The sequence below is a fragment of the Oncorhynchus tshawytscha genome, linkage group LG24 (genome assembly GCF_018296145.1).
Source record: "Oncorhynchus tshawytscha isolate Ot180627B linkage group LG24, Otsh_v2.0, whole genome shotgun sequence".
Taxonomy (NCBI): domain Eukaryota; kingdom Metazoa; phylum Chordata; class Actinopteri; order Salmoniformes; family Salmonidae; genus Oncorhynchus; species Oncorhynchus tshawytscha.
Genome location: NC_056452.1, coordinates 34,091,336 through 34,111,688, shown reverse-complemented (window position 1 = coordinate 34,111,688; position 20,353 = coordinate 34,091,336). Strand labels below are relative to the sequence as shown.

At 45.1% G+C, this 20,353-nt stretch overlaps 2 protein-coding genes across 5 annotated transcripts in view; one reads left to right on the top strand and one right to left on the bottom strand.

Moving 5' to 3' along the window:
* Positions 1 to 3,569: 3,569 nt before the first annotated feature.
* Positions 3,570 to 7,117, bottom strand: map10 (microtubule associated protein 10). The gene is made up of 2 exons (XM_024386333.2): positions 5,547 to 7,117; positions 3,570 to 5,414 (listed from the first exon to the last, which is right to left on the bottom strand). The coding sequence occupies exons 1-2, from the start codon at positions 6,945 to 6,947 to the stop codon at positions 3,570 to 3,572; spliced, it is 3,246 nt and encodes a 1,081-aa protein (XP_024242101.2). The 5' UTR covers positions 6,948 to 7,117.
* A 496-nt stretch (positions 7,118 to 7,613) lies between these two features.
* LOC112238626 (signal-induced proliferation-associated 1-like protein 2) overlaps positions 7,614 to 20,353 on the top strand; it is a 341,137-nt gene continuing 328,397 nt past the window's right edge. For 3 of the 4 annotated variants that reach the window (XM_042305703.1, XM_042305704.1, XM_042305702.1), the window contains exon 1: positions 7,614 to 8,016. The gene's annotated coding sequence lies outside the window, so the exon portion shown is untranslated. The remainder of the gene's footprint in view (positions 8,017 to 20,353) is intronic. The other variant, XM_042305705.1, reaches the window with a different exon arrangement.

The following is a 20,353-nucleotide window of genomic DNA, read 5'->3' as shown; positions in this document are numbered from 1 at the left end:
TATCAGTAGTAGAGGTAGCAGTAGTAGGAGCAGCATTAGTAGCAGCAGTAGTAGCAGCAGTAGTAGCAGTATTAGTAGCAGCAGTAGTAGCAGTATTAGTAGCAGTAGCATTAGTAGCAGCAGCAGCAGTAGTAGAGGTAGCAGTATTAGTAGCAGCAGCAGTAGTAGTAGCAGTAGAAGTAGTAGTAGCAGTAGTAGCAGCAGAAGTAGTATAAGTAGCAGCAGTAGTAGTAGTAGCAGTAGAAGCAGCAGTAGTAGTAGCAGTAGTAGCAGCAGAAGTAGTATTAGTAGCAGCAGCAGTAGTAGTAGCAGTAGAAGCAGTAGTAGCAGTAGTAGCAGCAGAAGTAGTATAAGTAGCAGCAGTAGTAGCGGTAGTAGCAGTGGCAGTGGTATTAGTAGCAGTATTAGTAGCAGCAGAAGTAGCAGTAGTAGTAGTAGAGGCAGCAGTAGCAGTAGTAGCAGTAGCAGCAGTAGTAGTGGTAGTAGTGGTAGTAGTAGAAGTAGTAGTAGCAGCAGAAGTAGCAGTATTAGTAGCAGCAGAAGTAGCAGTACTAGTAGTAGTAATAGTAGTAGCAGCAGTAGTAGTAGTAGTAGTAGCAGCAGCAGTAGCAGTAGTAGCAGTAGCAGCAGCAGCAGCAGTAGCAGTAGTAGTAGCAGCAGTAGTAGCAGTAGCAGCAATAATTGATTCAGTGTCTCTTTCCTTGTTGACTGATGACAGCTATATAGAATACATTGTAATGCTAAGATGCTCAAACTTGAACTTAAATCGATATACTCAGACACAAGCTTTATCCCTCTGCTGGCCCTGACCAAACCGCTAAGTTGTCCTCACTATAGCTGCACTTCTCCACATGGCCAGACTTCTAGTGGTCTTCTCCACCTGGCCAGACTTCTAGCAGTCTTCTCCACATGGCCAGACTTCTAGTGGTCTTCTCCAAATGGCAGACTTCTCGTGGTCTTCTCCACATGGCCAGACTTCTTGCGGTCTTCTCCACATGGCCAGACTTCTCACGGTCTTCTCCACATGGCCAGACTTCTAGCAGTCTTCTCCACATGGCCAGACTTCTAGCAGTCTTCTCCACATGGCCAGACTTCTAGCAGTCTTCTCCACATGGCCAGACTTCTCGTGGTCTTCTCCAAATGGCAGACTTCTCGTGGTCTTCTCCACATGGCCAGACTTCTCGTGGTCTTATCCACATGGCCAGACTTCTCGTGGTCTTCTCCACATGGCCAGACTTCTCGTGGTCTTATCCACATGGCCAGACTTCTAGTGGTCTTCTCCACATGGCCAGACTTCTCGTGGTCTTCTCCACATGGTCAGACTTCTCATGGTCTTCTCCACATGGCGACTTCTCATGGTCTTCTCCACATGGCCAGACTTCTCGTGGTCTTCTCCACATGGCCAGACTTCTCATGGTCTTCTCCACATGGCCAGACTTCTCATGGTCTTCTCCAAATGGCCAGACTTCTCGTGGTCTTCTCCACATGGCCAGACTTCTCACATTCTTCTCCCCATCCTTGAAAAATGCCTTAAATTCTGAAATAGACAACAAAGTCAACATACTGCACAAACAATTATCTAGGCTAAGTAATACTGTACAACATAATTAGCTAGCTAGCTAAACAACTAGCTAGCTAAATTGTAGTCAGTGGCTAGCTAAGACAGAGAAAGGAGATGGAAGATGTTCAACACTTTATTAAATGAATTTCAATACAGCACATGTATTCATCATGGATTGGGTAAACAAGGCCTCTGGTCACGCTGGTGAACATGTACAGGAGCTTTCTGCGGGAGTTTGTAGTCTTCTTGAGGTCTTCTCTGTTTCTAATCAGCATTTCAACATTTTGACAATAAATTGAGGTGAATATATTGATAAAAGTCACCTTGTCCGAGAATTACACGTTACTCAAAATGTCACGCCAAGATAAGCCTTCACCAAACAAATTCACCCAGTGAAAAATGTTTGGTGGAAAGACAATTGGAACCATTTCTGTGTTTGACCAGTAGGTTTTATGGGTATTAGAACACCGTGGGACTCTATAGGCTACCAGTGCAGTAAGTGCCACTGACTACTGGTCAGCTTTCTTGACTTGGACGTTAATTTTTGCCAACACATGGCTAACCTTTGTTTAACCAGCTGCTCTTAGACTTGGAGTTACCTTTCTATATAATACGCTATGTTAGAGTTTACCCTTCCTCTTACAATTATAACGTGTGGAGGTCAAAATAATGAACAATTATCTACCAAATCTATTCATTTTAAAATGTTGATTACTTCTGTTTTCTATAATCATTCACTTGATAATAAGACAATTTGTTTTTGCTAATATATAATGGCCCCTGGGTTGCCGGTTTGCCTAGGAGAGGGTAAGAAAAGGTTGAAACCCCCCTTGCTCGAAGTCAATTCAAACATATCCCCATAGTATTTAGTATTCAGGAGATCCATGACTGAGGGTAGGCATCAACATATCTCTCTACCTGCTCCCTTAGGCATTGTGTAGTAGCCTTGTGGACTTGCATATATTGAATGGTATTTCCATGCACAACTTAAGTAGTATGTAACTCATCAACACACATTTAAATTATTTTCACAATTGAATGTATAGATAAAACAGAAGCCTTTTAATAACTTGGGAAAGACATTTTAAACTAAAACAGTCTTGCTTTTTGATAACGTATTCATATTAGGGAATTCCCAAACCCGCTCACACAGTTAATAGTCTAACATGGAAGTAAATTATTCAATTAGCCCTTTGAATTTATGAATGATTGATACAACATTACATTCAGTTTAGTCTAGTGCCGTACAGAATGAGATATTAAAATGGAAGTATCCCGCCCGTCCAAATTCAGAATGACTAACAATATCTGTCTCCACACCATTGCTCTATCAGTAAACCAGATGTGGACTATGTCAGGGCCCATTTGTATCAAGCATCATGGTCTGTGTTTACACAGGCAGCCCAATTCTGATATCTTTTCCACTAATATGTCTTTTGACCAATCACTTAGGATCTTTTCATATCAGATCATTTTCAGAACTGATCTGATTGGTGAAAATACCAATTAGTGTGTAAACACAGCATTAGAGTAGGAGAACTGGTTTTGCCTTTAATATCACAATTAAGATCATATGGACAGGGCATATCTGACCCTAGATCAGCAGCACTACCTTGAGATGCTTGATACATTTGTCCCTAGGAAGCACATTCTTCATGTGGGTCTTCTAGAAGGTGTATCCAGGGAGCTTATTAACTACCAGCTCAGAGACATGTTGCTACTCATTACTGAACCCCAGAGAACCCAGTTCATCTATAGCTTCTTTAGCTAGCTCTCCTGCCTCCTCAGTTAGCTAGCTCTCCTGCCTCCTCAGTTAGCTAGCTCTCCTGCCTCCTCAGTTAGCTAGCTCTCCTGCCTCCTCAGTTAGCTAGCTCTCCTGCCTCCTCAGTTAGCTAGCTCTCCTGCCTCCTCAGTTAGCTAGCTCTCCTGCCTCCTCAGTTAGCTCCTCTCCTCAGTTAGCTCCTCTCCTCTCTCCTCAGTTAGCTCCTCTCCCCTCTCCTCAGTTATCTCATCTCCTGCCTCCTGTTAGCTCCTCTCCTCTCTCCTCAGTTAGCTCCTCTCCTGCCTCCTCAGTTAGCTCCTCTTCTATATCTTCAGCCTTGTGGGACTCGGGTGAGGAGTTGTAGTCAGTAGAGATGCAGGTGTCTACAGAGTACCCCCTGTCTGACCTACTGTTCTTAGTGTGGATGGAGTCAGTGTGGGTGTCTACAGAGTACCCCCTGTCTGTCCTACTGTTCTGAGTGTGGATGGAGTCAGTGTGGGTGTCTACATAGTATCCCCTGTCTGTCCTACTGTTCTGAGTGTGGATGGAGTCAGTGTGGGTGTCTACATAGTATCCCCTGTCTGGTGCTCTGTCCGTGGGTTCTTTGGGGATATAGCCAGTATGGATGTCACTGAGTTGGCTTGATGCTCTAAGACTCTCAGAGAAAGACCCCTTGGCTCCCTGAGACCAAGTGCCACCAGGCCTGTTAGTTGAGGTTATTCTAGCCCCAGAACCAGACCTCATGGCTCCTCCACTACAAGGTCTTGCTGCCAGCTGAGTTCTAGAGCGGACTGAGTGTATGGATGCAGGCGTGTCTCCAACACTGTTGTCAGAGGAGACGCTAAGGACTGAGTCCTGGATACGAGGTCTGATGACGTGTGTGTTCATCAGGGAGCGCTGGGGAGACGTCTCAGCTTTAACAGGAACAGGAAGAGGCGGAGCCACTCTTCTTCTCTGGCTTCTCTCTGAGACACTGGAGCCGTCAGAGTTATGGTCACCTGACACTCGGCTCCTCGTCTTGTCCCTGGTCCCACCCCCAACAGGCTCAGGGCTCCTCCCCCTAGTCTTCCCACCCCCAACAGGCTCGGCGCTCCTCCCCCTAGTCCTACATGAAACAGGTTCAGGGCTACTGAGAAGGTCAGTTGAAGGTGAGAACCCGTCACCATCAGTAGGGTCTAGACTGCTGAAGTCATCCAGGTATTCTACTGCCCCCACACTGTCCAACCTATCACTGCTGGAGGCTGAGTGGGGGTGTTTGAGTCTGGGGCTTCTTCTGGTGTCTGACATGTGGGGCTTGTGGCCAGAGTCTAAAAGGTGTGGTCTGGGTTTGGAGCCTCTTGGAGTCTCATCCCCGTCTCCTCTGCTGTCAGAGTCACCATGGTCGTACTCTCCACTCCGTAACACCTCCTCTGTGTGATCAACACTGGGAATATGCACCCACAGTTTACTGTGACTGTCCTGCTTGGAATGGGATGATGGTTTCTGTTTTGGTAATCTTTGGGAGGAGTCATCTCTCTTACAGTAAAAATCCTCTGCATTGACACTAGTTGTGAATGTGTTTGTTAGTTCCTGCTGGGTTCCTGTTGAGATGTTTCCCTGCCGTCCACGGTCTCTGTCTAGGCTACTTATCGAAGTCGCAATGTCCTCATTTAGAATATCATTCCTATTGAGTAGCTTCCTCCCATCTATAGGTTTATCCGTTTGTCTGTTAGTGTTGTTGGACTTCCTGCTATGACCCTTGGTCTTGAGTGTCTGTTTGTCTGTCTGTTGCTTTCTGCACTCATGGAGGTGGCATTTCATCCCACAAGGTTGAACCTGCTTCATTCTTAGGCGGAATGTTTTTGTCATTCCAAAACCTAACTTCTTCTTAGGAGAGGACTTGGACACTGTATTGCCACTCATTGTATTCTCCCAGTTTGTTTTTCTGATAGAACTTTGTGTGGTAGTGCTGCATTGTTCCTGAAGAGGCCTGTTCTTCACTCTGGGGCTAGGTCCGACCCATAGTTCGGGAACCACTGGGCAAGGAGACTGCCTGCCTCTCTGTGGTGATGTTGTGGTGTCTCGTAGGCCCTGGGACTGAGGCCAGTCTGCCTGTCAGAATCACAATCACCTTTATTCACCAAACACATTCACATATACACAGAATTTGACTTGGCTAAATGCCAGCAATAGACACAAATATACAGACAGAATAAACAACACAATGTACATACAGTATCATACCTGTCCATTAGAAGGCTCTGTCAGTGGCCTGTAGATCCATGCTAGGTTGGGGTGGACTGAAAAGAGCTGCTGTAGCTGGGTCTGACTCTGTCCACTCAACTGGGCGAGCTCAACCAGCAAGGTGTTCAATAGAGGGAGCGGTCTCAGAGCCTCCCCTAAGATAGATGCCATCTGCTGGGGTTGGTGCTGTCCCCTCTCTTCCCTGCCTCTAGACTCCAGAACCACATCCTGTCTCTGTCTACACCTGTGGTCTGTAGCAGGAACCTGTGTCTCATCAGGTGTCTCCTCATTCCCCAAGTCCAGATCCTCTACCCTGAGAGACTCCATGTCTAAGTGGCCTGGTTCATTCTCCTGTTGTTGTTCTACAGAACTGCTGTAGTAAAGAGATGGGGGCTGAACATAGAGGCTTCCCTCATCATGTTCCTCATCGATAGCAGCCACTCTGAGTGTTCGGTGATGCTGCTTGCTTCTAGAATGTTCTGTTTGAGTGCCAGTTGAAACTGGAACAGTCTGCCGTGCTTCTGACACCACTATCTCACTGGGCTTGTCATTTATATCAATATTCTGACAAAGGACCTTGGAAGGCCTGTTGTCAATGTCCAAGTCAAGTGGTTGCATCGTTCCTTTCCCACGATCGACCTGTAAATGTTCTATTGGTTTCATAGATTCCGTCCCGTGTGTAATACCAACTGGCAATACCCTGTTATCAGGTATATGTGGTAATGAACTACTTCCCAGACTGAACAGATTATATCTCAAAGAAAGAACACCTATTTTCTCTCCCATGAGATTAAATAAATCAACAAGTCCTTTCTCTCCTTGGGAAGAGGGAGAGGAGATACCATGAACCTCCACATCACACCTGATACAGTCTATCAACCTGACCAGAGACACCAGCGAGCTGCCTATCAACGTGGGAACCTCTCCCCTCATATCCAGGACCACGGCATGGAGAGGAGTGTTGGATAGGTGGGTGTGGAGGGAGTCCAGGTGGGTTTTGAACAAACACGACTTGCCTTTGTTGAAAGGGTATTTAAACGTGTCGTGGGCTTGATAGAGCTGGTTTTCCTTCTCAATGTCCTCGTCCTCATGGTGCCGTTGATCTAGCAGTGGAGTAGACGTTTCTGGTTGATAGATGAGCAGAGTTGGGAAGTCCAGTAGTCTCACACCGAGGGCTAATTCATCTGAACAATTTAGACATTTTCTGGTTTTGTCTATTCTGATATATTCCACCAATAGTTCGAAAGAAAAGAGAGTTTCGTTGTTATTTAATTGCTCTGTCATTGTGCCATTGCGACAGGTGTCCGAGCAACAAGAATTTGACGGGTTCACTCTCAGCCCAGAGTTGCCAGTGATACCATTCTGAATGGAGATCCCTCGTTGAATCAATTGGTTAAACATCAATCAGACCCCTTAGGAAGAAAACAACGTTTGGTTTTTGTATAATTTACGAGAGAATCACAGCTGAAATGGAGGAGAAAACCCGTAAATTAGCCTGTCAGCACCGATAACCCATAAGCTTCTTCAGCTCCTTGGAAACAAACTGGTCTCCGTCACGCATGTCATGTGATGGCAGAGGATTCTGGGAATAGTAGTTTTCAGTCCTGACCACGTTAAAAAATGGTGATTAATGTTACATTAGCATATTTATTAGGAGTCATATTGAGCTACAAATGCACACTAATAATAAATTAAAAAATATATAACTAACTATCTATACTAATAACCTAGGAAATGTATCCTTAAAGCAAATAATATAATACAATAGAATAGAATATAACTCAATATCCTTTATGGACAAATAGCATAGAGAAAAATGATAGCATATTAGAGACTTAATTTGACCGTATAGTATTGCTTTTATTTCCATGATAAAACAAGTTAGAGACATTTTCCTGCAGCTCGCCAGTTGGTGCCACTGTGGGGCTTTATTCAGAGATAGGCTATGATATGCCGATTGCTTTAAATAAATATATATATACAAATGTAATGTCTATTATCCAGAATATAGGGCTATTCCATTTGGGCCTGCTATTTTGTGCCTTATTCTCACAACCAGAGATAAATCTTCGTCAGTGTCACACCTCGCCGTTATTCTCTCTTTTCACAGTATAGACTTCAGTGACTGAATTACAATGATTAACAAATAGATTTCCTCTGTTCTCTTCTCCGCTTGTGTGTTTGGCTGGATCTCTCTATTCCCACAAATCATCACATTAAGGAAGGCGGAGGGAGGAGCTATCCGTCAGCGGTGGCACCCTGCTCTGCTCCGCTGTCATCGCGGACTAAAGCGGTCTCTAGATGGATATCACACCGAACAGCAGCCGGAGAGAGGAGAGAGAGGGTCTATGGAACTTCACACGTTGGAGCGTTTCTATGGATGAACACTGTTTAATCTGTAGACAAGGATAATAACCTTCTCGTCTATCTTCCCGAATATTAGCCTATTCTTCTGCTGCTCAAGTGAAAGGTAATGGCACAGATGTTCTTCCTACTGTTCTCCCCAATAACGGAATAACGGAATAGAGTGTCGGGGTATGTTCTTCCTACTGTTCTCCCCAATAACGGAATAACGGAATAGTGTGTCGGGGTATGTTCTGACGTCCAGGTACAGCTCCGCTATTATAGCCCTCATAATTGTATTGTTCGTCTGTAGAAAAAAAATGTATGACTGTGTTAGTGGGGTCGTGAGACAACTTGTCCGAGACATATTGTTGTTTGGTGTAATTGTGTGTAGACTATGATAATCCCAGTCGAAAAAGCCATTGACAGAAACACAGAGTATATTCGTGGTAACTTTTTACACACCACAGTGAAAGTTTCCAGTGCACAAACTGGTGTGATCTACTGCTGCCACTATGAGCAGACAGGCTTGTTATTACCACCATTTGACAGATGATTTGATGCATCTCTACTCCACACAGAGTTTATATGTGTTGCTTCCCAGTAGAAGAATGAGTTTCCAGATGTACAGTACATAGAGCCATTGTCCTAGTGATCCTTTGTTGAGGTTGATGATAAAACCATATTTCATGTCCATAATGGCTATAGCCTATTATCACTTAATAATATCTTGGTTGGAGATTCTCACTTGGAAATATATTATTCTGAAGTATTGTGAATAGTATACTACGCCTGGTGTAATGTTTGTCTCTCAGCTGGTGGTATCTTTTATTCTATGGTGGTAATACTTCCCTGAGACAGACAGGGGGCGATGAAGACCTCAATCAATGTCTGACATCGTAGCCTACCTACCTGCAGTCCCTCACACTACTACTCTACTCACAGGCTGAGACCCAAATGGCACCCTATTCCCTTTTTAGTGCGCTAACCTGGACCCACAGAGAACTCTGGTCTAAATAGTGCACTCTATAGGGAGTAGGGAACCATTGGGATGCATCCATAGTCCCAGAACAAAGACCAGGTGTATATCAGTAAACAGGAATGTACCAACCTAGTTCTTTACTGTTGGTGTTTATCAGTAAACAGGAATGTACCAACCTAGTTCTTTACTGTTGGTGTTTATCAGTAAACAGGAATGTACCAACCTAGTTCTTTACTGCTGGTGTTTATCAGTAAACAGGAATGTACCAACCTAGTTCTTTACTGTTGGTGTTTATCAGTAAACAGGAATGTACCAACCTAGTTCTTTACTTTTGGTGTTTATCAGTAAACAGGAATGTACCAACCTAGTTCTTTACTGTTTGGTGCTTATCAGTAAACAGGAATGTACCAACCTAGTTCTTTACTGTTGGTGTTTATCAGTAAACAGGAATGTACCAACCTAGTTCTTTACTGTTGGTGTTTATCAGTAAACAATGTACCAACCTAGTTCTTTACTGTTGTTGTTTATCAGTAAACAGGAATGTACCAACCTAGTTCTTTACTGTTGGTGTTTATCAGTAAACAGGAATGTACCAACCTAGTTCTTTACTGTTGGTGTTTATCAGTAAACAGGAATGTACCAACCTAGTTCTTTACTGTTGGTGTTTATCAGTAAACAGGAATGTACCAACCTAGTTCTTTACTGTTGGTGTTTATCAGTAAACAGGAATGTACCAACCTAGTTCTTTACTGTTGGTGTTTATCAGTAAACAGGAATGTACCAACCTAGTTCTTTACTGTTGTTGTTTATCAGTAAACAGGAATGTACCAACCTAGTTATTTACTGTTGGTGCTTATCAGTAAACAGGAATGTACCAACCTAGTTCTTTACTGTTGGTGTTTATCAGTAAACAGGAATGTACCAACCTAGTTCTTTACTGTTGGTGTTTATCAGTAAACAGGAATGTACCAACCTAGTTCTTTACTGTTGGTGCTTATCAGTAAACAGGAATGTACCAACCTAGTTCTTTACTGTTGGTGTTTATCAGTAAACAGGAATGTACCAACCTAGTTCTTTACTGTTGGTGTTTATCAGTAAACAGGAATGTACCAACCTAGTTCTTTACTGCTGGTGTTTATCAGTAAACAGGAATGTACCAACCTAGTTCTTTACTGTTGGTGTTTATCAGTAAACAGGAATGTACCAACCTAGTTCTTTACTTTTGGTGTTTATCAGTAAACAGGAATGTACCAACCTAGTTCTTTACTGTTGTGGTCTATCAGTAAACAATGTACCAACCTAGTTCTTTACTGTTGGTGTTTATCAGTAAACAATGTACCAACCTAGTTCTTTACTGTTGGTGTTTATCAGTAAACAGGAATGTACCAACCTAGTTCTTTACTGTTGGTGTTTATCAGTAAACAGGAATGTACCAACCTAGTTCTTTACTGTTGTTGTTTATCAGTAAACAGGAATGTACCAACCTAGTTCTTTACTGTTGGTGCTTATCAGTAAACAGGAATGTACCAACCTAGTTATTTACTGTTGTTGTTTATCAGTAAACAGGAATGTACCAACCTAGTTCTTTACTGTTGGTGCTTATCAGTAAACAGGAATGTACCAACCTAGTTCTTTACTGTTGGTGCTTATCAGTAAACAGGAATGTACCAACCTAGTTCTTTACTGTTGGTGTTTATCAGTAAACAGGAATGTACCAACCTAGTTCTTTACTGTTGGTGTTTATCAGTAAACAATGTACCAACCTAGTTCTTTACTGTTGGTGTTTATCAGTAAACAGGAATGTACCAACCTAGTTCTTTACTGTTGGTGCTTATCAGTAGACAGGAATGTACAAGCCTAGTTCTTTACTGTTGGTGCTTATCAGTAAACAGGAATGTACCAACCTAGTTCTTTACTGTTGGTGTTTATCAGTAAACAGGAATGTACCAACCTAGTTCTTTACTGTTGGTGTTTATCAGTAAACAGGAATGTACCAACCTAGTTCTTTACTGTTGGTGCTTATCAGTAAACAGGAATGTACCAACCTAGTTCTTTACTGTTGGTGTTTATCAGTAAACAGGAATGTACCAACCTAGTACTTTACTGTTGGTGCTTATCAGTAGACAGGAATGTACAAGCCTAGTTCTTTACTGTTGGTGCTTATCAGTAAACAGGAATGTACCAACCTAGTTCTTTACTGTTGGTGCTTATCAGTAAACAATGTAACAACCTAGTTCTTTACTGTTGGTGTTTATCAGTAAACAGGAATGTACCAACCTAGTTCTTTACTGTTGGTGTTTATCAGTTCACAGGAATGTACCAACCTAGTTCTTTACTGTTGTTGTTTATCAGTAAACAGGAATGTACCAACCTAGTACTTTACTGTTCTTGTTTATCAGTTCCCAGGAATGTACCAACCTAGTTCTTTACTGTTGTTGTTTATCAGTAAACAATGTAACAACCTAGTGCTTTACTGTTGTTGTTTATCAGTAAACAGGAATGTACCAACCTAGTTCTTTACTGTTGGTGTTTATCAGTAAACAGGAATGTACCAACCTAGTTCTTTACTGTTGTTGTTTATCAATGTAAAACTAGTTATTTACTGTTGTTGTTTATCAGTAAACAGGAATGTACCAACCTAGTACTTTACTGTTCTTGTTTATCAGTTCCCAGGAATGTACCAACCTAGTTCTTTACTGTTGTTGTTTATCAGTAAACAATGTAACAACCTAGTGCTTTACTGTTGTTGTTTATCAGTAAACAGGAATGTACCAACCTAGTTCTTTACTGTTGTTGTTTATCAGTAAACAGGAATGTACCAACCTAGTTCTTTACTGTTGGTGTTTATCAGTAAACAGGAATTATTTTGCCGCTATGGCCTTTTTATTGCCTTACCTCCCTAATCTTACTACATCTGCACACACTATACATATATTTCTCTATTGTGTTATTGACTGTACATTTGTTGATCCCATGTGTAACTCTGTGTTGTTGTATGTGTCGCACTGCTTTGCTTTAACTTGGCCAGGTCGCAGTTGTAAATGAGAACTTGTTTTCAACTAGCCTACCTGGTTAAATAAAGGTGATCTGGCCTACCTGGTTAAATAGAGGTGGAATAAATAAAAGGGCCTTGATCAGGGAGTTGGCTAAGAACCCGATGGTCACTCTGACAGAGCTCCAGATTTCCTCTGTGGAGATGGGAGAACCTTCCAGAAGGACAATCATCTCTGAAGAACTCCACCATTCAGGCCTTTATGGTTGAGTGGCCAGATGGAAGCCACTCCTCAGTAAAATGAACATGACAGCCTGCTTGGAGTTTGCCGAAATGCACCTGAAGGACTCTCAGACCATGACAAAACAAGATTCTCTGATGTGAAGAAAACAATATTGAATTATTTGGCCTGAATGCCAAGCATCACATCTGGAGGAAACCAGGCACCTTCCCTACAGTGAAGCGTGGTGTTGACAGCATCATGCTGTGGGGTTGTTTTTCAGTGGCAGGGATTGGGAGACTAGTTAGTATCGAGGGAAAGATGAATGGAGCAAAATACAGAGAGATCCTTGATGAAAACCTGCTCCAGTGTGCTCAAGACCTCAGACTAGGGCAAAGGTTCACCTTCCAACAGGACAACGACCCTCAGCACACATCCAAGATAACGCAGGAGTGGCTTCGGGACAAGTCTCTGAATGTCTTTGAGTGGCCCAGCCAGAGCCTGGACTTGATCCCGATCTCATATCTCTGGAGAGACCTGAAAATACCTCTGCAGCGACACTCTCCATCCAACCTGACAAAGCTTGAGAGGATCTGCAGAGAAGAATGTGGGAAACTCCCCAAATATTGGTGTGCCAAGCTTGTAGCATCATACCCAAGAAGACTCAAGGCTGTAATCGCTGCCAAAGGTGCTTCATCAAAGTATTGCGTAAAGGGTCTGAATACTTATGTAAATGTGATATTTCCGTTTTTTATTTGTAATAAATTAGCAAAAATTTCTTAACCTGTTTTTGCTTTGTCATGATGGGGTATTGTGTATATATTGACTGGGGGGGAGGGGACACACACACACACACACAATTTAATCCATTTTAAAATAAGGCTGTAACGTAACAAAATGTGGAAAAAGTAAAGGGGTCTGAATCCTTTCCGAATGCACTGTAGACAGTTTGAGGGCAGTCTGGTTGTTCCTACAGGAGTCTTTTTCTATTCTCCAAAATGGCACCCTATTCCTTTTAAAGTGCACTACTTTTAACCAGATCCCTCTGGGCCCTGATCGCAAGTAGGGCACTATATAATGAATAGGTTGCCATTGGGGACACAGCCCTGTCCCTTGGCTGGGAAGGTAAAGAAATGTAATGGTGTAAGAAGGATGGATGGATGAATGAGTGGATGGCTGTAGGAAGGATGATTATATGGATGGATGGATGGATGGATGGATGGATGGATGGATGGATGAATGAGTGGATGGCTGTAGAAAGGATGAATGGATGGATGAATGGATGTAGGATGGATAGATAGATGAATGTAAGAAGGATGGATGGATGAATGAGTGGATGGCTGTAGGAAGGATGTAGGAAGGATGGATAGATGGATGGATGAATGGATGTAGGATGGATAGATAGATGGATGGATGGAGTGGATTGATGCTTACTCTAGCTGAGTGGATAGATTGCTGGTTGGAGTGGATGGATGGATGGAAGGATGAATGGATGTGGGAAGGGCAGATGTAGGAGGATGGATTAATGGATGAATTTCGGGAGGATGGATGGATGTAGGAAGGATGGATGAATTAATAGATGGATGTAGGATAGATGGATGGAAGGATGGATGGATGTAGGATGATGGATGGATGTAGGAAGGATGGATGGATGTAGGATGATGGATGAATGTAGGAGGATGGATGGATGGAGGATAGATATAGAAGGAAGGATGGATGTAGGGAGGATGGATGGATGTAGGGAGGATGGATGGATGGATGTGGGAGTATGATGGATGTAGGGAGGATGGGTGGATGTAGGGAGGATGGATGGATGGATGATGTAGGGAGGATGGATGGATGTAGGGAGGATGGATGGATGTAAGGAGGATGGATGGATGTGGGAGGATGGATGGATGTGGGAGGATGGATGGATGTAGGGAGGATGGATGGATGTAGGGAGGATGGATGGATGTAGGGGGATGGATGGATGTGGGGAGGATGGATGGATGGATGGATGTGGGGAGGATGGATGGATGTGGGGAGGATGGATGGATGGATGGATGGATGGATGTAGGGAGGATGGATGGATGGATGTAGGGTGGATGGATGGATGTAGGGAGGATGGATGGATGTAGAAGGATAGATGGATGGATGTAGGGAGGATAGATGGATGTGGGGAGGATGGATGGATGGATGTGGGGAGGATGGATGGATGGATGTAGGGAGGATGGATGAATGGATGTATGGATGGATGGATGTGGGAGGATGAATGGATGGAGGAATGTAGGATGGATGTATGTTGGGAGGATGGATGGATGGAGGAATGTAGGATGGATGTATGTAGGGAGGATGGATGGATGGATGAATGGAGGAATGTAGGATGGATGTATGTAGGGAGGATGGATGGATGGAGGAATGTAGGATGGATGGATTGATGGATGTAGGGAGGATGGATGGATGGATGTGGGAGGATGAATGGATGGAGGAATGTAGGATGGATGGATGTAGGGAGGATGGATGGATAAATGGGTTATGGTTAGGAGGGTTAGGGGGTTTAGGCGGGTTAGGAGGGTTAGGGGGTTTAGGCGGTTTAGGAGGATAGGGGTTTAGGAGGGAGGCGGTTTAGGAGGTTTAGGGAGTTTAGGAGGGTTAGGCGGGTTAGGGGTTTAGGAGGGTTAGGAGGGTTAGGAGGGAATAGGAGGTTTAGGGGTTTAGGATGGATGGAGGGTTAGGGGGGTTTGGATGGATAGGCGGGTTAGGAGGGTTAGGAGGGTTAGGCGGGTTAGGAGGGTTAGGAGGGTTAGGAGGTTAGGGGGTTAGGAGGGTTAGGAGGGTTTAGGAGGGTTAGGAGGGTTAGGAGGGTTAGGGGGTTTAGGAGGGTTAGGCGGGTTAGGAGGGTTAGGAGGTTTAGGAGGGTTAGGAGGGTTAGGAGGTTTAGGAGGGTTAGGCGGGTTAGGAGGGTTAGGAGGTTTAGGAGGGTTAGGAGGGTTAGGGGTTTAGGAGGGTTAGGAGGGTTAGGGGGGTTTAGGAGGGTTAGGCGGGTTAGGAGGGTTAGGGGGTTAGGGGGGTTTAGGAGGGTTAGGAGGGTTAGGAGGGTTAGGCGGGTTAGGAGGGTTAGGGGGTTTAGGAGGGTTAGGCGGGTTAGGAGGGTTTGGCGGGTTAGGAGGGTTAGGATGGTTTAGGAGGGTTAGGAGGGTTAGGAGGGTTAGGAGGGTTAGGAGGGTTTAGGAGGGTTAGGCGGGTTAGGCGGGTTAGGAGGGTTAGGGGGTTTAGGAGGGTTAGGGGGTTTAGGAGGGTTAGGAGGGTTAGGAGGGTTAGGGGTTTAGGAGGGTTAGGCGGGTTAGGAGGGTTAGGGGTTAGGGGTTTAGGAGTGTTAGGAGGGTTAGGGGGTTTAGGAGGGTTAGGCGGGTTAGGAGGGTTAGGAGGGTTAGGGGGTTAAGGGGTTAGGAGGGTTAGGAGGGTTTAGGAGGGTTAGGCGGGTTAGGAGGGTTAGGAGGGTTAGGCGGGTTAGGAGGGTTAGGAGGGTTAGGGGTTTAGGAGGGTTAGGCGGGTTAGGCGGGTTAGGAGGTTTAGGCAGGTTAGGCGGGTTTAGGAGGGTTAGGAGGGTTAGGGGGTTTAGGAGGGTTAGGAGGGTTAGGATGATTAGGAGGGTTAGGAGGGTTAGGGGTTTAGGAGGGTTAGGGGTTTAGGGGGTTAGGAGGGTTAGGAGGGTTAGGCGGGTTAGGCGGGTTAGGAGGGTTAGGGGTTTAGGAGGGTTAGGCGGGTTAGGAGGTTTAGGAGGGTTAGGAGGTTTAGGAGGGTTAGGAGGTTTAGGAGGGTTAGGCGGGTTAGGAGGTTTAGGAGGGTTAGGAGGTTTAGGCGGGTTAGGAGGGTTAGGAGGGTTAGGAGGGTTAGGCGGGTTAGGAGGGTTAGGCGGGTTAGGAGGGTTAGGAGAGTTAGGGGGTTTAGGCGGGTTAGGGGGTTTAGGCGGGTTAGGGGTTTAGGAGGGTTAGGGGGTTTAGGAGGGTTAGGGGTTTAGGAGGGTTAGGGGTTAGGAGGGTTAGGAGGGTTAGGAGGGTTAGGAGGGTTAGGGGTTTAGGAGGGTTAGGAGAGTTAGGGGTTTAGGCGGGTTAGGGGTTTAGGCGGGTTAGGGGTTTAGGAGGGTTAGGGGGTTTAGGAGGGTTAGGGGTTTAGGAGGGTTAGGGGTTAGGAGGGTTAGGCAGGTTAGGAGGGTTAGGAGGGTTTAGGAGGGTTAGGCGGGTTAGTCGGGTTAGTCGGGTTAGGGGGTTTAGGAGGGTTAGGGGTTAGGAGGGTTAGGGGGTTTAGGAGGGTTAGGAGGGGTAGGAGGGTTAGGAGGGGTAGGAGGGTTAGGGGTTTAGGGGTTTAGGAGGGTTAGGCGGGTTAGGAGGGGTTAGGGGTTTAGGAGGGTTAGGCGGTTTAGGAGGGTTTAGGAGGGTTAGGAGGGTTAGGCGGGTTAGGAGGGTTTAGGAGGGTTAGGGGTTTAGGAGAGTTAGGCGGGTTAGGAGGGTTAGGGGGTTTAGGAGGGTTAGGCGGGTTAGGTGGGTTAGGAGGGTTAGGAGGGTTAGGCGGGTTAGGAGGGTTAGGAGGGTTAGGAGGGTTAGGGTGTTAAGGAGGGTTAGGGGTTTAGGAGGGTTATGGGGTTTAGGAGGGTTAGGAGGGTTAGGAGGGTTAGGGGTTTAGGCGGGTTAAGGGGTTTAGGCGTGTTAGGGGTTTAGGAGGGTTAGGAGGGTTAGGGGTTTAGGAGGGTTAGGGGTTTAGGAGGGTTAGGGGTTAGGAGGGTTAGGCGGGTTAGGAGGGTTAGGAGGGTTAGGGGTTTAGGGGTTTAGGCGGGTTAGGAGGGTTAGGAGGGTTAGGGGGTTTAGGAGGGTGTAAATAATAGACAGCCCGTTAACAACAGCAACATCATATGTTTGTAAAGGATTAATCAAATGAAGCTTTATTTTATAGAGCACATTTCACACATGAAATGCAACACAATGTGCTTCACAGGGAAAAACAAGAAAACAATGAAAATAAAACCTGAAATATTTACTACACAACAAACAGAGGATAAAAACAGAAGAATAACAATAAAAACAGAACTACCAAAAAGCACCCTGAGGAAAATCAAAGCTACAAATATCTATTTTAAACATGTCCACAGTTTTGTCCCCTCAGGTTCTCTGGCAGGTTGTTCCAGAGGCTGGGGGCATAGTAACTAAAGGCTGGGGGCATAGTAACTAAAGGCTGGGGGCATAGTAACTAAAGGCTGGGGGCATAGTAACTAAAGGCTGGGGGCATAGTAACTAAAGGCTGGGGGCATAGTAACTAAAGGCTGGGGGCATAGTAACTAAAGGCTGGGGGCATAGTAACTAAAGGCTGGGGGCATAGTAACTACAGGCTGGGGGCATAGTAACTAGAGGCTGGGGGCATAGTAACTAAAGGCATAGTAACTAAAGGCTGGGGACATAGTAACTAAAGGCTGGGGGCATAGTAACTAGAGGCTGGGGGCATAGTAACTAAAGGCTGGGGGCATAGTAACTAAAGGCTGGGGGCATAGTAACTAAAGGCTGGGGGCATAGTAACTAGAGGCTGGGGGCATAGTAACTAAAGGCTGGTGGCATAGTAACTAAAGGCTGGGGGCATAGTAACTACAGGCTGGGGGCATAGTAACTAAAGGCATAGTAACTAAAGGCTGGGGGCATAGTAACTAAAGGCTGGAGGCATAGTAACTAAAGACTGGGGACATAGTAACTAAAGGCTGGGGGCATAGTAACTAAAGGCTGGGGGCATAGTAACTAAAGGCTGGGGGCATAGTAACTAAAGGCTGCGGGCATAGTAACTAAAGACTGGGGACATAGTAACTAAAGTCTGGGGGCATAGTAACTAAAGACTGGGGACATAGTAACTAAAGGCTGGGGGCATAGTAACTAAAGGCTGGGGGCATAGTAACTAAAGGCATAGTAACTAAAGGCTGGGGACATAGTAACTAAAGGCTGGGGGCATAGTAACTAGAGGCTGGGGGCATAGTAACTAAAGGCTGGGGGCATAGTAACTAAAGGCTGGGCATAGTAACTAAAGGCTGGGGGCATAGTAACTAGAGGCTGGGGGCATAGTAACTAAAGGCTGGTGGCATAGTAACTAAAGGCTGGGGGCATAGTAACTACAGGCTGGGGGCATAGTAACTAAAGGCATAGTAACTAAAGGCTGGGGGCATAGTAACTAAAGGCTGGAGGCATAGTAACTAAAGACTGGGGACATAGTAACTAAAGGCTGGGGGCATAGTAACTAAAGGCTGGGGGCATAGTAACTAAAGGCTGGGGGCATAGTAACTAAAGGCTGCGGGCATAGTAACTAAAGACTGGGGACATAGTAACTAAAGTCTGGGGGCATAGTAACTAAAGACTGGGGACATAGTAACTAAAGGCTGGGGGCATAGTAACTAAAGGCTGAGGGCATAGTAACTAAAGGCTGGGGGCATAGTAACTAAAGGCTGCGGGCATAGTAACTAAAGACTGGGGACATAGTAACTAAAGTCTGGGGGCATAGTAACTAAAGACTGGGGACATAGTAACTAAAGGCTGGGGGCATAGTAACTAAAGGCTGGGGGCATAGTAACTAAAGCCTGGGGGCATAGTAAATAGAGGCTGGGGGCATAGTAAATAGAGGCTGGGGGCATAGTAACTAAAGGCTGGGGGCATAGTAACTAAAGGCTGGGGGCATAGTAACTAAAGACTGGGGGCATAGTAACTAAAGGCTGGGGGCATAGTAACTAAAGGCTGGGGGCATAGTAACTAAAGGCTGGGGGCATAGTAACTAGAGGCTGGGGGCATAGTAACTAGAGGCTGGGGGCATAGTAACTAAAGGCTGGGGGCATAGTAACTAGAGACTGGGGGCATAGTAACTAGAGGCTGGGGGCATAGTAACTAGAGGCTGGGGGCATAGTAACTAGAGGCTGGGGGCATAGTAACTAGAGGCTGGGGGCATAGTAACTAAAGGCTGGGGGCATAGTAACTAAAGGCATAGTAACTAGAGGTAGGGGGCATAGTAACTAGAGGCTGGGGGCATAGTAACTAAAGACTGGGGGCATAGTAACTAAAGGCTGGGGACATAGTAACTAAAGGCTGGGGGCATAGTAACTAAAGGCTGGGGGCATAGTAACTAAAGACTGGGGACATAGTAACTACAGGCTGGGGCATAGTAACTAAAGGCTGGGGGCATAGTAACTAGAGGCTGGGGGCATAGTAACTAAAGACTGGGGACATAGTAACTAGAGGCTGGGGGCATAGTAACTAGAGGCTGGGTGCATAGTAACTAAAGACTGGGGACATAGTAACTAAAGGCTGGGGGCATAGTAACTAGAGACTGTCTCTCTATGCCTCATGGTCCTAGGTTTTGGGGTAGTTAAAAGGCCAGAGGATCTGAGGGACCTACTGGGTACATAACATAAAGCATGTCTGATAGGTATTGAGCTGCACAATGGTGGATTGATTTAAAAACCAATAGTGGAATCCTAAAATGAATTCTAACACTCTCAGGCAGCCAGTGCAGAGACCTTAACACCAGTGTAATGTGTCCTCTCCATCTGGTCTTGGTCAGTACCCGTGCTGCAGCATTCTGTAGACCAGACAGGAGAGCATTACAGTAGTCAAGATTGCTTGTAATTAAAAGCATGGATGAGAAATGGTCACACCTTGGCAATGTTCCTCAGGTGGGAAAAAGCTAATTTGGTCACATTCCTAATGTGCTTTGGTGGCCTATACAGGGTTATGGGCAGCACTGGTGGCTGACATTTAAACAGTATAACATGATGCTCTGGTCTGGTGGCTGACATTTAAACAGTATAACATGATGCTCTGGTCTGGTGGCTGACATTTAAACAGTATAACATGATGCTCTGGTCTGGTGGCTGACATTTAAACAGTATAACATGATGTTTAAAAGTCGCGAAATGAAATGTCCAGCTGAGAGCATTAGTAACTTTAGTCAGCCCATTAACAACAGCACCATCATCTGTGTGTAGAGAATAGACAGCCCATTAACAGCAGCATCATCTGTGTGTAGAGAATAGACAGCCCATTAACAGCAGCATCATCTGTGTGTAGAGAATAGACAGCCCATTAACAGCAGCATCATCTGTGTGTAGAGAATATACAGCCCATTAACAGCAGCATCATCTGTGTGTAGAGAATAGACAGCCCATTAACAGCAGCATCATCTGTGTGTAGAGAATATACAGCCCATTAACAGCATCATCATCTGTGTGTAGAGAATAGACAGCCCATTAACAGCAGCATCACCAGGGGATT

Coding starts and splice junctions, on each gene's coding strand:
- map10 (XM_024386333.2), bottom strand. CDS start 6,947: ATGTTTAACCAATTGATTCAACGAGGGATCTCCATTCAGAATGGTATC. Junction 5,415..5,546: donor CAGAGCCTTCTAATGGACAG/GTATGATACTGT, acceptor TGATTCTGACAG/GCAGACTGGCCTCAGTCCCA.